The sequence below is a fragment of the Polyodon spathula genome, chromosome 12, assembly GCF_017654505.1.
Source record: "Polyodon spathula isolate WHYD16114869_AA chromosome 12, ASM1765450v1, whole genome shotgun sequence".
NCBI lineage: Eukaryota > Metazoa > Chordata > Actinopteri > Acipenseriformes > Polyodontidae > Polyodon > Polyodon spathula.
Genome location: NC_054545.1, coordinates 524,996 through 543,631, shown reverse-complemented (window position 1 = coordinate 543,631; position 18,636 = coordinate 524,996). Strand labels below are relative to the sequence as shown.

General features: G+C 41.5%; 1 protein-coding gene across 9 annotated transcripts in view; it reads left to right on the top strand.

Moving 5' to 3' along the window:
* Nucleotides 1–18,636, top strand: part of LOC121324264 (serine/threonine-protein phosphatase 2A 56 kDa regulatory subunit gamma isoform) — a 31,419-nt gene that overhangs the window by 11,548 nt on the left and 1,235 nt on the right. For 2 of the 9 annotated variants that reach the window (XM_041265960.1, XM_041265959.1), the window contains exons 4-15: nucleotides 5,111–5,310; nucleotides 6,822–6,932; nucleotides 7,137–7,229; nucleotides 7,334–7,464; nucleotides 8,013–8,072; nucleotides 8,968–9,076; nucleotides 9,860–9,913; nucleotides 12,685–12,855; nucleotides 13,408–13,535; nucleotides 14,015–14,116; nucleotides 14,669–14,741; nucleotides 18,502–18,618. In XM_041265960.1, coding sequence (XP_041121894.1) covers nucleotides 5,111–5,310; nucleotides 6,822–6,932; nucleotides 7,137–7,229; nucleotides 7,334–7,464; nucleotides 8,013–8,072; nucleotides 8,968–9,076; nucleotides 9,860–9,913; nucleotides 12,685–12,855; nucleotides 13,408–13,535; nucleotides 14,015–14,116; nucleotides 14,669–14,741; nucleotides 18,502–18,618 — 1,349 coding nt within the window. Of the gene's footprint in view, nucleotides 1–860; nucleotides 1,060–5,110; nucleotides 5,311–6,821; nucleotides 6,933–7,136; nucleotides 7,230–7,333; nucleotides 7,465–8,012; nucleotides 8,073–8,967; nucleotides 9,077–9,859; nucleotides 9,914–12,684; nucleotides 12,856–13,407; nucleotides 13,536–14,014; nucleotides 14,117–14,668; nucleotides 14,742–16,502; nucleotides 16,577–18,501; nucleotides 18,625–18,636 lie in introns of those variants that run through there. The other 7 variants (XM_041265962.1, XM_041265961.1, XR_005951229.1 and 4 more) reach the window with 6 other exon arrangements.

Sequence of the window (18,636 nt, the reverse complement as noted above, 5' to 3'; positions counted from 1 at the left end):
ATGTGGTACAGCTTGTAAGGTTCTTGTTTGGTGTCTTTCAGCACACAGTAGAATGACAAAACTTAAAGTGGCTGCTTTAAAAAATAAGAGATTGTTGTAGTGTGAAAGTCCCTGCAGAGAGCTACAGAAAGTGAAGGCCGGCCTGCTGTCATATAGACCAGCCTGGACAAATCAGCTGTGCATGATTCTATTAACAGTGCGAGCTTGGCTTATTTTTATCAAACCCTAATGAATATGAAATGGACTCCACCTTTAAAAGGGGCTGACAGAAGGGTTAGTGTACTGAATGTTCTGTTAGTGGAACTGGCATTTTATTCACGTTTTTTAAAAATATTTCATTATTCCTAAAGTGTACTTTCTGTTTCAGTACCAGACATTTTTAAAAATACAATTTACTAAACATTCAAGTGACAATGTCAGAATGTTACTGCGCCTGTTGCATCCATCCAATACTCTGTGCTGTGTAATAATTTACTGTGTATTTAAAAAGACAGAGAAGCACAACTCAAACTGCTGTTCAGCCTCCTCTTGCTCTGGAGTAAATGCCAGAAACCGGAGCAAAGCAGGAATTGCGGTCGTTGTCGTTCAGGTTTAATAGGACGAGCTCTGCAGAGTATTTTCTGCACCCAGTAAAAGGGTTTGAATCATTCGATCCCTTTCCTCGGGGTGGGAGGAAGCCAGTGCTTGAAGTCACAGATGAATGGAGGCAGAGTGTTAATCTGATTAAATGTACTGCCTATTCACTGTGTGATGGCCAATCACCAGGAGTTTTCTTTTTGCAGTGTGTTGGTGTCATGTTCATGTAGTGTGTGCCTGGCCAATCGGCTTACCCCTGGCTGGTGACATCACTAACTAGCTAGTTCCCTCCAGCAGGCAGGGAGCTTCATTTTCTGGTCTGGTTTTGTGCTAAAATGGAGGCTGCTTCCTTGCCTTGAGGAGAGGATTGTCTTTCTGGTAGAGCACGGATGTTGACATGTAATAAAGCTGGCAGCAGAATGATAATGGATGCAGTTAATACCAATGGGCCTTTCCTTCCAGTGGCCCTTATGCACTTCAGAGGTGAGTGCTTTTTCCCCCTGTATTGTCTGTAAGAACAGATTGTTGCCATATATGTTCTGCTTCTACAGGGGCTATTGTGGTTCTGGATGAGCCGAACGGGAAGCTGTTTCCTCTGTGTGTTTTTGTGCTTTTGTTTTTTTGTGTTCAGGATATGTGGGTACGAACTGGGAAGTTTGTGTTCTTGTATTGCTAGTTAATGAATGCCAGGGTTTACCGAAGCACTGCATGCACAGCTAAAAGCTGTTTTTGCTGCTTTCTGCCTTTCATTTCCCCCATCCCCCCCACCAAGCACCAGTGATGTCAAAGGAAGTGAAGTCACTGCCCTCGAGTGGTAGCGTGTGGGGGCTGGGCAGTGCATTCTCAGCTGAGCACTGTGGTTAGTGTTACAGACAAGGGCAAGTTCATCTGGGCACAGGGGGTGTCTGTGCAGCTCAAAAGCATGTTTAAACAGAACTGGGTTTTTCATTCTATGTGTGTTTGTTTTTTTTAAGTGTCTGGAAAAAACTTTCTTGAAAATATATCTTGCTGGACTAATATTGTTTTATTTCTATTGCCTGTGGCGTTTATACAGTAAGTAACTTCTTAATAGCATCTTAAATTGAAAGGAAAGAAAAAAACAGCAACTTTCATTGGTAGCCTGACATAAAAAAAACAAAAATATTGGTATGATTTCACTGATGATTAAGGCTACTGTTTAAATGCTGTAAGCATTGGTATGTTGATTTAATCTTGAGCAGTAAGTGTTGGGTTTGCAGTCCTGTTTGCTTGTGCTTTTGTTTGTGTATGTTGTGTATTGGATTGTAGACTGCAAGCTGGTGGCCTCCCTAAAGAGATATGAGATGTGCATTCAAAGCCCAGTTCATGGTTCATATTGAAATGCAGCACAAGGTCCCCATGCTTTCAAACATGCCATTCGAGTGCCTGTGTGGTTCTAAACCTGTGTCCTTGATCTGGTATACTTTCTGTAGAAAAAGTTTTAGCTTCACTTCCCATTTCCTATAAAAACGTGTGCGGACCCTTCACCAGACAGGCAGTGTTGTGCTGCAACCTTGGGAAATTTGCATTATATATGTACCGCTCTGGAAAAAATGAAGACACCACTGCAAAATTATCAGTTTCTCTGGTTTTACTATTTATAGGTATGTGTTTGGGTAAAATGAACATTTTTGTTTTATTCTATAAACTACTGACAACATTTCTCCCGAATTCCAAATAAAAATATTGTCATTTAGAGCATTTATTTGCAGAAAATGACAACTGGTCAAAATAACAAAAAAGATGCAGTGTTTTCAGACCTCGAATAATGCAAAGAAAATAAGTTCAGATTCATTTTTAAACAACACAATACTAATGTTTTAAACTTAGGAAGAGTTCAGAAATCAATATTTGGTGTAATAACCCTGATTTTCAATCACAGCTTTCATGCATCTTGGCATGCTCTCCACCAGTCTTTCACATTGATGTTGGGTGACTTTATGCCACTCCTAGCGCAAAAATTCAAGCAGCTCGGCTTTGTTTGATGGCTTGTGACCATCCATCTTCCTCTTGATCACATTTCAGAGGTTTTCAATGGGGTTCAGGTCTGGAGATTGGGCTGGCCATGACAGGGTCTTGATCTGGTGGTCCTCCATCCACACCTTGATTGACCTGGCTGTGTGGCATGGAGCATTGTCCTGCTGGAAAAACCAATCCTCAGAGTTGGGGAACATTGTCAGAGCAGAAGGAAGCAAGTTTTCTTCCAGGACAACCTTGTACTTGGCTTGATTCATGCATCCTTCACAAAGACAAATCTACCCGATTCCAGCCTTGCTGAAGCCCCCCCAGATGAGTCAAATTTTCAGCTTTGCCCAACACCTGGTCGTCTAATGGTTAGACGGAGACCTTGAGAGGCCTACAAGCCCCAGTGTATCGCACCCACTGTGAAATGTGGTGGAGGATCGGTGATGATCTGGGGGGTTTTATTTTTTTCCAGAGCTATATGTATGTGTGTGTGTGTGTGTGTGTGTGTGTATATCTATATATATATATATATATATATAAATTACAACAACTTACCCATACTGTACGTTTAACAATGTTATCATCTGAAAGTAAAAACCCTTGTTTTAAGACTGGAATATGCTGGTGTATTACAGATAGTTGCATATAAATACATTGCAGTGAAACCTCCAGGAAGAACAAGCGGCTGACATCACAAGTGCTTTTAGTTTTATTTCGGGCAGTGCCCCACTCATTACAGAGGACCAGTGCATTGGCACGTGTGTGCTGTACACAATGGGTTTTTGGTTTGTCTGCAGAACTGCTTGTCCAAGTTTCATGAACCCTATATTAACATTATTACGGTATAGAGAATCACCTGTGGAGTTACAGGGGAGTGTGTGCATCTGTATGTCACACATTTTCGCATTTATCTGGAGGACTGCTTCTCCAATTACCATGAAAATTTACAAATGGTGTGTCGTATTTTAAACTAGTTCATTGTGTGTTTGGTCAGGCAATGCAAATGTCTGTGTTTTGTAAAAAAAAAAAAAAAAAAAAAAAAAGATTTAGAAGTTTAATTACTAAGATTAGTCTTGGTGGAGCTTTAGAACAATCTGTGGAGAAACTGTCGATACCCAGAATCGATATGCTCCTGCTGCAGTAAGGGAGCTGATTGTACAAGTCTGACCTCATGCATTCTCAAGTGGATAAAGCCTGGTGCTGTAGGTAGCTTTCTGATACACACTGGAGCATCCCAGATGATTTTTAGCTCTTGAAATCGGATGCTCTTTGTGTGTTGAACGAACAATATTCAGTTCTTGGTGAGCTTATTCACTTCATAAAGAATTAAAAGCTGGGATGATGTAGCATAGGGCCTGCATCATTAATGTTTTAAAGGTAATCAGAAGAGTGTCACTTTGCGCAACACAACATCCTACTACTTACAGTAAAACTACATGCAATACTATTGCGAAAATAAGTCTCTGCTTAGTCATTGCACTTTTACACTGCAGAAAGAATGGTGTGGATGTGATTTAATCAGTCAAACACATTCCAGGCAGTGGGTTTGGCACACTTCCATGAAAAGAGCAAAGAGTGCACCTGGTATGTGAAACCTGTTCGGATATTGGAACGTTCGCACTGCCGCTTCCCTCTTGCAGAAAGGGGGAGCAGCACAGCCGTTTTCAGGACCTGTCGTTCAGCACCTTCTCCGCAGATGCAGAGGTCTGTGACATGGCTGTTTCCTAGCAACACTGAAGAAAGATGTAATTGAGTGTAGCTTTCCATGCCATATAGCCTGCTTTGATGAAATGCTCTGTGTTCATTTCCAGTCTGTGTCTGGTTCCAGCTCCATTGGTATTGGTGAATAAGGTGTCACTTCAGTTCGTAATGGTTAACTTGTAAGGGGCGAATTGCATTTCACAGAATTCATTTCATCAGATTTGTCTATTTTTATGTCAACATTTGACAGGACACATTGTGTGTTTCTTGTTGATAGTGTATGTGCAAAAGAACTATGCAAATCTAAAACAGTTTTCTTTTGTTGTGTGTGGGTTGTTGTTTTTTTTTATTTAGAAAGTAATAGCATATAGCTCTATGTGGAAATAAAGGTGAAGCGTGAAACCCATAGTGGAGATTTCCATGATTCACAGCAAGCACTTGCACAGTCATTTCACACAGCCGTGTGTTTGAGCTGACGTGCATCAATGTTCTTAAGTGGTGTTGAGAGAAAATAAGAAAATAATATTGCACGGGTGTGTGATTTCTTAATAGATTAGTTACGCGGCAATTTTGAGTTCTCTTTCTTAACCCTTTGTTTGTATCTGCAGTGTTGAAAGGGTTAATGAATGTTTAACAGAAAAGTCTCTTGGACAGGGATAGAAATGTGTTCCTTCTTTAAAAAACAAAACAAAACACTCCTCCAAAGAATGCCTGTTGCACGGCTCACTGTAGGCTGTGACACAGATGTTTTAGCACTGTGGTGGTAAATGACTGAAATGCACAAGCTCTCTCTCTCTTTCTTTCTTTCGTATTTAATTACATTTCATTTTTGTAATTCTTAATGTTGTAGATGCCCCTCCTGCGGAGCAAGAGAAGCTGTTTGTTCAGAAATTGCGGCAGTGCTGCGTCCTGTTTGATTTTGTCTCGGACCCTTTAAGTGACTTAAAGTGGAAGGAGGTGAAAAGGGCAGCTCTGAGTGAGATGGTGGAATACATCACGCACAATCGCAATGTCATCACAGAGCCCATTTACCCGGAGGCCGTTCACGTGGTAAGTGTGTGCAAACTGAAGACGACGCACTGCACAGCGTTTGCCGTGGCTGGATCCCATGCGAATCCCATCCCAAGCTTATGTGTACCTGTAAAGGATTTATTCATCAGCTGCAGTCAGCCACGCAAAATCATATGATAACCCCGTTAAGCAGACGAATCACAGCCCTTTTGATTTTACCGTTGTTCATTTTCTTGCTTGGCAGACTATACAAGTTTTAAATATAGCAATCCCTTTCAGAGCATAGCCTGTATGCATTCATATCTTAGATCAATGGAAACCAAAGGAGTATATTAACCACTGTGAAATAAACGGATGCTGTCTACTGTTAGATTGTTGTTGTTTTGTTTTTCTTGTTAGAATATGAATTGGCTTTGAAGTACCACTCTTGGCATCAAAGCCTCATGTTTCATACAAATGCCAATTCAGATATCTGCTTATTGGCTTCTACTCTGGCAGAAGCATGTCTTTATTAGTGAAGACTGTCATGCAAGCTAAGCTGTCCTTCCCTCACAGAACAAAGTCAATGTTGGCTACAAAGAACAAGAAAGGATGTATTTATTAGTCTATTTCTCACAGTTCCCATTCTGGGAGTTGTTCAGGCTTTGTTATACTAATTATTTGAGCATGTAGGTAAGGATTTTACACACAGTTTATTTGCCTGATTTCATTAGTTGTTTTTGATAAGTACAGTATTACTGTGAATTACTGTTGCAGCTGTTTTTAGCAATTTAAAATAAACTCTGCGGTGTGAATTCAAAGGTAGATAATGGTATTGCAGGGGAATGAGTTCATGCTGCAAAGGGCCGGTGCTAATCTTTGGGGCTGCAGTGTGACTCTGGTCCCGGCTGCCCTAATGTGCAGAATTAAAGGATTTCTGTTATTCTCAGCTCAACCCCTGGCAGATAGGAGTTCACATGACACTTTGCATCTGATTTGGATTGCTCAGGTCAGTGAGTCTTAATGAAATGGAGTGTAGAGAGAGAATGTTATATTCGAGAAAGCAGTAACACCTGAAGGAGGCTGGCTGTCCTGCATTACACTTTTAGATTCTATTATAGTTACTTTTATAAATGTTGGACTTTACCCAATTTCTACAAAGAAACTGTGAATTATTGAAGTGAAATCCAAGTTGCTGATGAATGCAAGTTCCTCTGTGGTTAATGACGAGGCTACAGAGATTAGTCCTGTTCCTCACTACATTTTACAGCATCAGGAACAGTATTTGTCATCAGAAGGAACATTTTTATTAAAGCTGTTTTGTTTAAAACACTAAAGCTGTTAATAAAATTAAAAATAAATAAATAATTAAAAAAAAAAACTTTACTAGTCACTGACTTTGAGATGCCCAGTTATTAAGGCATGATTTTGGGATTTATATTGTGAATGTAGGGCAGCTTTAATATACAGAAATGTCTAGTCCCAAGAGGTTCTCCCACAAGCATGCTTTGCAAAGCAGTGGGAGTTTGTAAATGTCTGGTCTAATGTGTGTTTTTTCTGTTTTGTCTCAGTTTGCAGTGAACATGTTCAGAACGTTACCCCCATCATCCAACCCCACAGGGGCAGAGTTCGACCCTGAAGAGGATGAGCCCACGCTGGAAGCAGCGTGGCCACATCTACAGGTACTGCAGCTGCCAGCTCCCTGCTGTGGGTTAATAGATCAGTGGTGAAACACGTCCTAAGAAGCTCACTGTGACTTCCTAGATTTCTGTTTCATTGTGGTGTTTTTCTATTAAATGAATCATTTCTTTTAAACTGAAACTGCTTGTGTTGTGGTGTTTTTATATTATATGAATCATTTTTTGTTTTTTGTTTTTTTTTTGTAGCTCGTCTATGAATTTTTCCTTCGGTTTTTAGAGTCTCCAGATTTCCAACCAAATATCGCAAAAAAATATATCGACCAGAAATTTGTAATGCAGGTAAGGTTTCAAAAACTGTTGCTCTCCGTTTTGAATCTGTGGTGAATGAGTTTTTGCTTTCATATCAATTTATTGAGGTAATTGTGTGTTTTCTTCCTGTGTAGCTTCTAGACCTGTTTGACAGTGAAGACCCTCGTGAGAGAGACTTCCTGAAAACCACACTGCACAGGATCTATGGGAAGTTTCTGGGGCTGCGTGCGTACATCAGGAAACAGATCAATAATATATTTTATAGGTGAGTTCACAGCCGAGCATGACAATGAAGCAGCACTGAATACCAGCAAAGAATGGGTCCTCTGTGCCGCTCGTGCCCTTTCTAGCACAGCCCTAGAGGATGTGATGGAGAATTGCACATGTGTTGGCTGTTATTCTCACAATTTCATTGAATAGAGATTCAGGGTTTCATACTTAGTTCTTCCTGAACTTGCATCACAAAACCCTGCTTTTTAGTAATTCGTAAGAATAGGAGGATTTGTTCAATCAGTTATCTTTTTTTCATTGATGCTCAGGCTCATAAGTCAATGACACCATTTTTGGCATTCAAAAAAGCAAACAGGGTAACTGCTACTAATCCACTTGTCCTTTTTATAAAAAAAAATTAAAATTAAGAAGCACAATACATAATATAGCAATAATGTATGAGTTGCAGAATGTATGATATATTGCAGTGTATGTGATGGTTTAAATATCTGCTCTAGTCTACTGCTGTATCCCAATAGACTCTGAAAAACGAATTTTATGGGCTCAAATCCATTCTATTTTACAAATATGTTTGTTTTCTAGGTTTATTTATGAAACAGAACATCACAATGGTATAGCAGAATTACTGGAAATTTTGGGAAGGTAGGATGGTTACTATTGCATATCAAATGCTTTATTGTATAAACAGAGATGTGTGTCTTTTATCATTTGTTACAAAATCCTTACTTTAATTGGGCCTGAACTTGACCAATGTGAGTAAGTTGAAGATCTGTAATTGAATTGGTCACTAGGGACAAAAAGCACGCATAAAGCATGCGGCATGATGTGAAGTATTTTAAAGAGAGCGGACTGTTTACCAAAATGAATGCCATCTGTCAGCAGAGTGCAAGTATCCTTCTGTGTTGTTTTTGTCAGGAAATAAAACTGGGTTCAGTTTACCTGCCATACACAAACAAATTGTTCTGCTGTAACTGCCTAAGTGGCACGAAGATTTGATATTAAAAACTCTGCCATCTTCAGAGGCATTTTAATATGGACATAAAAAAGTTGCATTGGAGTACTTTGTAGCTGATTTATTTCTTCCAGTCCATTGATTGTTTCCACTCGACTCTGAATCCATTCATTGTGTTTTGTTTTCTGCCGTCTCTCTGCTCGGGTGTCTTGTATTTTGTTTATTCCTCTGCCAGTTGTTCACATGCATTAGGTATTGACAGCAGCGTTTCTTCCTCCATTCTAATTTTATCCTCTATTATAACTTGTGGTTTTTAGACTTCCGCTACTCGCCCTCATGCCACCGTAGAAAGAAGCCGAACCTAAGAGTCAGTAGCTGAAACGGTTGTGTAACACTGGAGCTTAATCTTAGCAACCGAGAATGATGCATAATGTATCAAGTGTACTCTTAAGTGCTAAAATACAGTTCTGCAATAAAGAAGTTGGAAGGAGGACAAAGGTCATTTTAATGAGCTTCAGATATGCAACAATCAGCTCAGGAAAGTATAGGAAATAATATGTAATTTAGTGTTTGTTTTCCTTGCAGTATAATCAATGGATTTGCCTTGCCATTAAAAGAGGAACACAAGATTTTCCTGTTGAAAGTTTTGCTGCCTTTGCACAAAGTCAAGTCACTTAGTGTCTACCATCCACAGGTAATGCAAATAAATAAGCCATGACTGGGCTTTTCACTGCAGGATCCTTGGCTTGCCAAAAGGTTGTAAAAGTTTAGAAACGGCATTTTATTTCAACTGAAAGAATATAATCGCTTCCTTTTTTGTGCACAATAACTTCATGCTATTAGTTGCTGAATTCTATTCCTTCTCTTGGAGTTAAAATGAGAGACTGCAGAGGGTAAAATGAAAACCCACAGCATGTAGCATTTTCTGGGGTTCTTTCCACGTGTATTGATCCTGTGCATCTCAGACAGGAACCCGTACCCTGGTGTGCTTCTGTCAGCGTGGCCTGCTGTCTGTTCCCATCAGTTCTTCATTGCACTGCAGTGCTGAATGAGTATCTTTAGGGTTAACTGCATGGTTTGAGGGAGCACTCTGATTGGCTAGCAACATTCTATCTGGACAATACTGAATGCACATTCACCTCAGTCAGGCAGAGTCTTACCCCTTAAGTAATGCTCCACTCTTCTAACATCTGTGGATAGAGTGTGGCCTCACACAAATGGCACTAAACTCACACTGGTACCTTTTTTAAAAAAAAAAAAAAAACATCTTTAAATGTCTAGGGTGGAATTTGATCAAATTAAAATGATAGGAAAGTTTATATACATGAGATTAGTATTGTGTCTAGCTGCTTGATTTTGCAGGTGTATTATTTTTTTAAATGACTAAGTGCTAGACTACAGTTACTGCTGTAATATACAGTACTGTATGTACTGCTGGACTTTTACAATGAATATTGCTTGTGTTTTTTTCTTTTAGCTGGCATACTGTGTGGTTCAGTTTCTAGAGAAGGACAGCACACTCACTGAACCTGTAAGTTTGTTTCTAGTTTGGTTTTGTTCTACTCTTTCCTAATGCAGTTTTGAGATGTTTTATTTAATACCAGATATATCCGTTCTTGAATAAAAAGTAGGATTTATCATCCGGCTTTGCAAGTGCCAAAGCCAGTTTGTGTACATTTGCTACAGTACTTATTGTGAATGTCTAATATGGGTGAATTAATCAGAACTATTTCCATGTTCTGTTTAATAAAATCATTTAAGTGAAGTGCTTTGGCACAAGGGTAATGGTATTAGAAGCTAGCTGTTTTATATACAGTAATTGTGTTTCTGGTTTCTTTGGCTACCATGGCATGTCAGATAACACATTAAATGACAGTACACTACTGGACAACCCTCTCATGCCTAAGGTTAGTGAAAGTATCTCTTGAGTGGTAATGCACAGGTCTTGAAATGGCTTTGGTACAGCTGGAGACAATGGGAGGAAATGAGACAGGCCTGTAATGGTTTTAACAATTTCCTGCGGTGTGACACTAGATCATGAAATTTGAAATGTAAAGACCATTCTTCACCTGTCAGTGTAACACACAGGCATGTGTTATCTGAATTCTATTCAGATAGCAATTTAAATTAAAAAAAGTGAAAAACATCTGCTTGCAGGCTTCCTGGCAGCATTGAATAAATCAGCAAAATAAATGTGAGTCTTTTTATTCTAGCAAAAGATATTTACCCGGTGAGTGGTAAAATACGAAAGGGTGTGCTAGGACCATTCTTCAACTTTATAGTACCAAAGCCTTCGCTGTAAATGTAGAGAATCTGCTTCCAGGATTGAGTTGCAAGGTATTTATTTCCCTTCTGAGTTTTTGCTTTTGTAATTAAACTCTTGTCTTGTGTACCGCAACCTTGCATTGTGAATTAATTCCATCCATGCTGTTATATTTGAATCCTTGTATATTATGTAGATTATAGTAACAAGTTGCAAAAATTACTAAATTCAACCTAATTTATCTATAGGCAAGTTCAGATAGGGTTATTCAAATTGGAAGATCGCTTTCTGAGTTTCACACCTTTCTGAGAGCAGCAGATTTATTAAAACATGGAGGCTGGAACTGCAGTAAAACAAACACGATGGAGCTTTCTTTAATTTCTTTTCTTTTTTAAGAACACTGTAGACAAGTTGCCTCGCATTGGTTTCCCCTGTCTGTAATTGCAATCGCTGACACTGAAGTGCTTTATCTCTGGATGCAGTCTGAAGCAGAAACCAAAATATTCTGCCTTAAAATGGAATACCTGTTAGAAGTGACAGCCCTATTTGTACAGACCTTATTGCAGATACTTCTGCGTCTAAGTGATTCTGAATGCTGTCACTGTGCTATATTTGGCCTCATGTAGGATTACTGCATTTGCATCTGGTTGAAATATTCTCCAAACACGTTTTTGTCGTTCTGTGATTATGTATTTGTAAAAGAGGAAGTCATGCTTGTGTTTTATACACTATGAGTGTAGTTTTGGTTTGATATCTTGTTCTGTTGGTAGTACAGTATCTCCATAAATACCAGCAGCCTCAGTGACTGAGAGCAGGTTCTCATGCAAGCTCCCAAAAGTGTTTACCATAGTGGTGCACAGCACTGTTTGTATTGAAGCTGAAGCGCCAGGTACTGTTGAGCAAAAGGAAGTTTAGCTAATGACACTTTTGAAAGCATCAGTAGAGCTGTCTTACTGTAAAGGAAAAACATTTAGTATATGAAGCCATTTTCTAATGGAAAATCTCTGCCAGACTTGCTGTTGCAGAAAGTGCATCCCTAGTGGTCATTTTTTACTGGCCTTGCAGAAATTTCACCTTTACTTGGGCTTGCTCGGAGATCATCCCAAAGTTAAAATGTGTTTGTGATTCTGTTAAACCCGAGTTCAGTGAAGAGATAACATACTGTATTCCTTCCAATTTAAGACGCAATTTTTAAACCAATTTGTTCTTCTCAAAAATGGCCTGCGTCTTTTAAACTGAAGTATAGTGATGTGTATATTAAAATTGTCGTCAAAAGACGCGACTGCCCAAGTAAACAAACAGCAACGTGACTGGCTGTCAAAGAAGCTTCATTAGCTTCCTGAGGAATTCGAAGAGAAACGCTTGCAGTTTCAACATTTCATTATTAGACTCCGTTCTAACAAACAGTACCAGCTTGGACAGAGCAGAAATGCTGATCAGACCACAGAGTTTTTCAACCTGCCAAGCAATACCACAGTTCACAAAAAGGGAAAAAAAACAGGTTTGAGTAATCACGGCTGGAAATGAGAAGCAGCTCATAACTGTGATGCTCTGTGTGTGACAGAGACTGGGAATGAGAAGCAGCTCATAACTGTGATGCTCTGTGTGACAGCAGACTGGGAATGAGAAGCAGCTCATAACTGTAATGATGTGTGAGAGAGAGACTGGGAATGAGAAGCAGCTCATAACTGTGATGCTCTGTGTGACAGCAGACTGGGAATGAGAAGCAGCTCATAACTGTAATGATGTGTGAGAGAGAGCAGACTGGGAATGAGAAGCAGCTCATAACTGTGATGCTCTGTGTGACAGCAGACTGGGAATGAGAAGCAGCTCATAACTGTAAATGCTGTGTGTGTGAGAACAGACGCCTGCAAACTGCCTCCATACATCGTTTTCTTACATGCATACTTGAGACTGTCTTAAATTCAAAGGAATATGGTATAAAGTTTTATACCATATAAGTATTTTAGTATAAAATATTATTGCACTACATTTAAGAACTAAAATGTTGGGGTTTTTTTTTTGGTTTTTTTTCTTAGGTGGTTATGGCACTTCTAAAATACTGGCCAAAGACTCACAGTCCAAAGGAAGTGATGTATCTGAATGAACTCGAGGAAATATTGGATGTAATCGAACCCTCAGAATTTGTCAAGGTCATGGAGCCTCTGTTCAGACAGCTGGCAAAATGTGTTTCCAGTCCACATTTTCAGGTTCGTCACCAAGCCTGCAGTATGCAATGGTCAGCTTATTTAGAAATGTGCCACTGAAATGCCAGCACTTGTACTGTTTGTGTACCAGGATTTAATACTGAAGGGAGACCGGAAGTGCAGTCAGGCAACTCTTTCTACTGGGAGCAGAAACAGTAAAGACCAAAAAACAAACCACTCCCACAAGCAGTGTGTGTTACTGCAAAGAGCGCACAATAAGAGCTGCAAAGCAGTGTCTGCATTGCACACTTCCTGTGTAAACAACCTGTCTGTGTTGCTTGTAGGCAGACTAAATGTCATTTAATACAGTAGTTTGTGTGCAACCACATTATAGTTTTCTTTTGTGCAAGCTGCACATTAACTGTCCCAGGACAGAATGCTGAATTAAACGGGTATTTATTGTGTGTTAAAACTGTTTTTAAAATATCTGTTAAATTAGCAAGTGGCCATAAATGTGAATATATTACAAACCCGTTTGTGTTGTAGTTTTACCAGCCGTTGTATCTTGCATGTTGACTGTTGTATTGACAGTGTAAGAAATGTGTTTTTGTTTAGGTGGCAGAAAGGGCATTGTACTATTGGAATAATGAGTACATTATGAGTCTGATCAGTGACAATGCAGCCAAGATCTTGCCCATCATGTTCCCCTCCCTGTACCGCAATTCAAAGACTCACTGGAACAAGTAAGATGACTTTTAATGTGTTCTGTTTGTCCAGGGCAGCCAGCTTTAGCATTTTTCAAACCAATGTAAAATTAACATCGTGTTGTGCGCTGTTTACCACAATACACTACAGGGCTATCTGACCTGCACATCGAAAAATAGTGAAATATTGAAAATGGTTAATTATTGGGGGGAAAAAAAGTACAGTACATGGCAGTTTAGTCTGATCTAACTGTTAATTATTAGATCATGAAATAACGAGGGAGCGCTGTAATTGAAGTGTGCTGGTCCTCCATCAGGGTGGAGAGGCTGCATGTTTCATCCCCAGCCATAATGTGATGGGTGAATGCATAGATATCCTCACATACTGAAGAAAGGGGCAGCACTCTTGACACACCAGTCCTGTTGGCCCCTTTGCAGCTGTCCTTTGCTCTTTTTAATTGTTTTTCATTTAGGCTGCATGAATACTGTTATGGTTTCATCAAAGGTTTCATTTACAGGACCATTCATGGTTTGATCTACAATGCTCTGAAGCTCTTTATGGAGATGAATCAGAAACTGTTTGATGATTGCACCCAACAGTTTAGAGCAGAAAAAAATAAGTAAGTAGAATATTCTATTCATGAGAGATATTGGCAGTTGCTTTTGTGGTCTTCATTGCCTTGTAGTAAAGGTGCGTTGTATGTGGCTCGTGGGCTCATGTATTGCATATTAGTGAGTTCAGTCATTTGTTTTCAGCAGTTCAGCATGAATGTCTTAATTAATTTTAATGTAACCTTGATTATCCGGAAACGCCAAATAGTCTTGATAAAGGGGCTTGCTCGGGGAGTTCTGTTAGTTGTGTCTACAGCTGTGTTGTTTTGTGTGTTGATAAGTTACTTTACCATGTGCGGTAAACATGAGCATCAGCTGTCTTTCCATGCCTTTGAACTTGAAGCTGTTCTAAAGTAAAACAATTGGGATGGTTTAAAATGTTCAAGATTAAATCTGCAGGAACCCTTAAACCAGTGAAGCTGATTAAGTAGATGCAAATGCTTAGTCCTCCTGGTAAAACCGCCGCAGGGAAGATTGTAGAGCAACTGGGGGAAATTTTATACAGGTGTTACTTACAGTACTGCCCTGAGAATTTTTTTTTTTTTTGCTGCTTGATCTAGAGAGAAACTAAAATCAAAAGAACGGGAAGAGGCCTGGGTGAAGATCGAGAATCTAGCCAAATCAAACCCACAGGTATGTATGTAGGGTGCAGATGGGGCAGGTGTGGATATAGGGTGCAGATGGGGCAGGTGTGGATATAGGGTGCTGGTGGGGCAGGTGTGTATAAAGGGTGCAGATGGGGCAGGTGTGTATATAGGGTGCAGATGGGGCAGGTGTGTATAAAGGGTGCAGATGGGGCAGGTGTGTATATAGGGTGCAGGTGGGGCAGGTGTGTACGTAGGGTGCAGGTGGGGCAGGTGTGTATGTAGGGTGCAGATGGGGCAGGTGTGTATAAAGGGTGCAGATGGGGCAGGTGTGTATAAAGGGTGCAGATGGGGCAGGTGTGTATATAGGGTGCAGATGGGGCAGGTGTGTATATAGGGTGCAGGTGGGGCAGGTGTGTATATAGGGTGCAGATGGGGCAGGTGTGTATGTAGGGTGCTGGTGGGGCAGGTGTGTATATAGGGTGCAGGTGGGGCAGGTGTGTATATAGGGTGCAGGTGGGGCAGGTGTGTATATAGGGTGCAGATGGGGCAGGTGTGTATATAGGGTGCAGGTGGGGCAGGTGTGTATATAGGGTGCAGATGGGGCAGGTGTGTATGTAGGGTGCTGGTGGGGCAGGTGGGTATATAGGGTGCTGGTGGGGCAGGTGTGTATATAGGGTGCAGGTGGGGCAGGTGTGTATGTAGGGTGCTGGTGGGGCAGGTGGGTATATAGGGTGCTGGTGGGGCAGGTGTGTATATAGGGTGCTGGTGGGGCAGGTGTGTATGTAGAGTGCAGGTGTGTATGTAGGGTGCTGGTGGGGCAGGTGGGTATATAGGGTGCTGGTGGGGCAGGTGTGTATATAGGGTGCTGGTGGGGCAGGTGTGTATATAGGGTGAAGGTGGGGCAGGTGTGTCTATAGGGTGCTGGTGGGGCAGGTGTGTCTATAGGGTGAAGGTGGGGCAGGTGTGTATATAGGGGGCAGGTGTGTATGCAGGGTGCAGATTGGAGGAACATTTTATTTGCCTGCTTTGTAAAGTAGTCCTGTTTCTGCAGCTTTTAATCCAGACTGACACTAATCGGAGAAACGTTTAAAGCAAGTGTCTCCTGATTTTAGTTCTTATATGTCGATGTGTTGTAACTAAAACTGTCTGTTTGATTTGTAATGAAATTAACTGTACCCTAGACATTGAGTGAGGTTAAAACTGTGGGTGGGTGAAGGCAAACCAAGCTAGTTCTTCTTTGCGCTATTCAAATTATATTATGTTGACTTCTCTATCTGCAATCCATTATCTTTTTATTTTTTTTCAAAACAAATCCTCATAAAAGCAGCCTCGCTACTCCGTAAGAATTGGCAATACGATTATGGTCCAAAATTTGTGATTATGGAGATCTGTGATAACAGCCATCATAGTTAGACAGACTTGTATTTAATTAGTATAGATGCATACAATAAACTACAGAATCCCTCTCTAGCCTTGGTTAGTATTATTCATCCCCCAAACAAATATATATTGGCAATGGAAAAAATGCAAAGCCATAAATGAACGATATCTTGAGATTTGAAAAGTTGTAACTACAAACCGTTGGGGCTTGGACAAGGCTACAAACCTTACAGCAAACGTTACAGGCTGAAGAGGGGTGGCTGAGGGAGGAAGAGAGGCAAGTGTGCAGAGCAGGTTAGTATGCTCGCCCAACCAAAGTCTGTTCCTTAAAGGAAGTATATTCTAGCCGAGATTTTAGTTTGAAGTTATTTATTGTTTTTTTTTTGTTTTTTTTTTTAATTCTACTGCTCATAATTCATGCAACAAGCCCATGTGTTAGTGATGGACCGAACAGCCACAGGCTCCTGATTGCTCCAGACACTCTGGCAGGGCTGTGAAAAGGTAGGCCACATCCAGAGCAGCATAGAAGCCGTCACGGGCCCATGTAAAGAACTGTGTGCATTTCAGTGGGTGGTCAAAGTAGGAACAGCTGCATAGCAGGCAAAGCCATGAGGGAAGACCACTACCCCACAATACCCGCTCCCTGGCGCTTGACAGATCGCTGCAATCCTCGTCACACAGGATGCCACAATACCCGCTCCCTGGCACTGGACAGATCACTGCAGTCCTCCTCGCACAGGATGCCACAGTACCCGCTCCCTGGCGCTGGACAGATCGCTGCAGTCCTCCTCACACAGGATGCCACAATACCTGCTCCCTGGCACTGGACAGATCACTGCAGTCCTCCTCACATGGGATGCCACAATACCCGCTCCCTGGCGCTGGACAGATTGCTGCAGTCCTCCTCACACGAGATGCCACAATACCCGCTCCCTGGCGCTGGACAGATCGCTGCAGTCCTCCTCACACGGGACGCCACAATACCCGCTCCCTGGCGCTGGACAGATCGCTGCAGTCCTCCTCACACGGGATGCCACAATACCCGCTCCCTGGCGCTGGACAGATCGCTGCAGTCCTCCTCACACGGGATGCCACAATACCCGCTCCCTGGCGCTGGACAGATCGCTGCAGTCCTCCTCACACGGGATGCCACAATACCCGCTCCCTGGCGCTGGACAGATCGCTGCAGTCCTCCTCACACGGGATGCCACAATACCCGCTCCCTGGCGCTGGACAGATCGCTGCAGTCCTCCTCACACGGGATGCCACAATACCCGCTCCCTGGCGCTGGACAGATCGCTGCAGTCCTCCTCACACGAGATGCCACAATACCCGCTCCCTGGCGCTGGACAGATCGCTGCAGTCCTCCTCACACGGGATGCCACAATACCCACTCCCTGGCGCTGGACAGATCGCTGCAGTCCTCCTCACACGGGATGCCACAATACCCGCTCCCTGGCGCTGGACAGATCGCTGCAGTCCTCCTCACACGAGATGCCACAATACCCGCTCCCTGGCGCTGGACAGATCGCTGCAGTCCTCCTCACACGAGATGAGTGACGAGTGCACAAAGCTGCAATGCATTGAGTCCCAGGGAGCAGTCAAGCCTGCTGGGAAGCGAGGGACAGAGTGGTTTTGTCTCGTCTGCCTCAGGAGTGCGTGTCTGATGTTGATTTCAGTTTGGTGTGATGCCGTGAGTGAAGGAAATTTACACTTCGCGCGTCTAGTGTGAGGAGGGCCCAATGGTCTCAGAGCATGTGTGTGATGCAGACAGGCTGGGATTTGGCTATGCTGAATAATGTTTTAGCAGCCCTGTAAGCATGCAGGTTTATCACCAGCTGTACAAAGCAGATTACTGGTGTCCCAAGGACAAGGTACATTTCTACTGCATACTGAATGCACCACATTATCAAAATAAGTGTATTCCATGAATTATGAGCAGTGGGTATAAATTAGCCTGCATGTGCCATTTTATTTCTGAACATACAGGTTTTGTATTATTCCTGCCAATTTGAATCCCCTTGTTATAAATATTTGATTAGGTAGCTACATTTTTACACATTGATTTTTAAGTAGAAGAATCATTTTCAGCAGTATGCTAATTGTTCCGTTCAGATCCATTTGTGTTTTATGCTAATTGTTCAATTCATATCCATTTGTTTTTTTTTGTTTTTTTTGTAAACTATGTAATGTTCTTCCTCATCCTAGTTACCAGGCTTCTGCAAATGATCCTGGTTCAAATGGTCATTTTTAGTGTCTTCCACCCATCAGTGAATGTGATCTCTTCCACTGTGTATACTTATGGAAGATGGTTTCTGCATTCCTTTTTAAGTTTTGTTTCTCTCTCTTGTTTTAACCTCTTGAGTGCTCTGGCCTTCTCTTTGCTTGCGACTGATCATTTTTATTTTGCTTTTCTTTTATATTAGTACACTGTGTGTGTTGATTCCTCTGGCCTCAATAGTCCAGTAGCAATGGAGACAGATGGTCCCTTGATAGAAGATGTTCAGATGTTAAAAAAGACTGTAGAGGAAGAAGCTATTCAGGTAAAAGTGAGTTCCGAC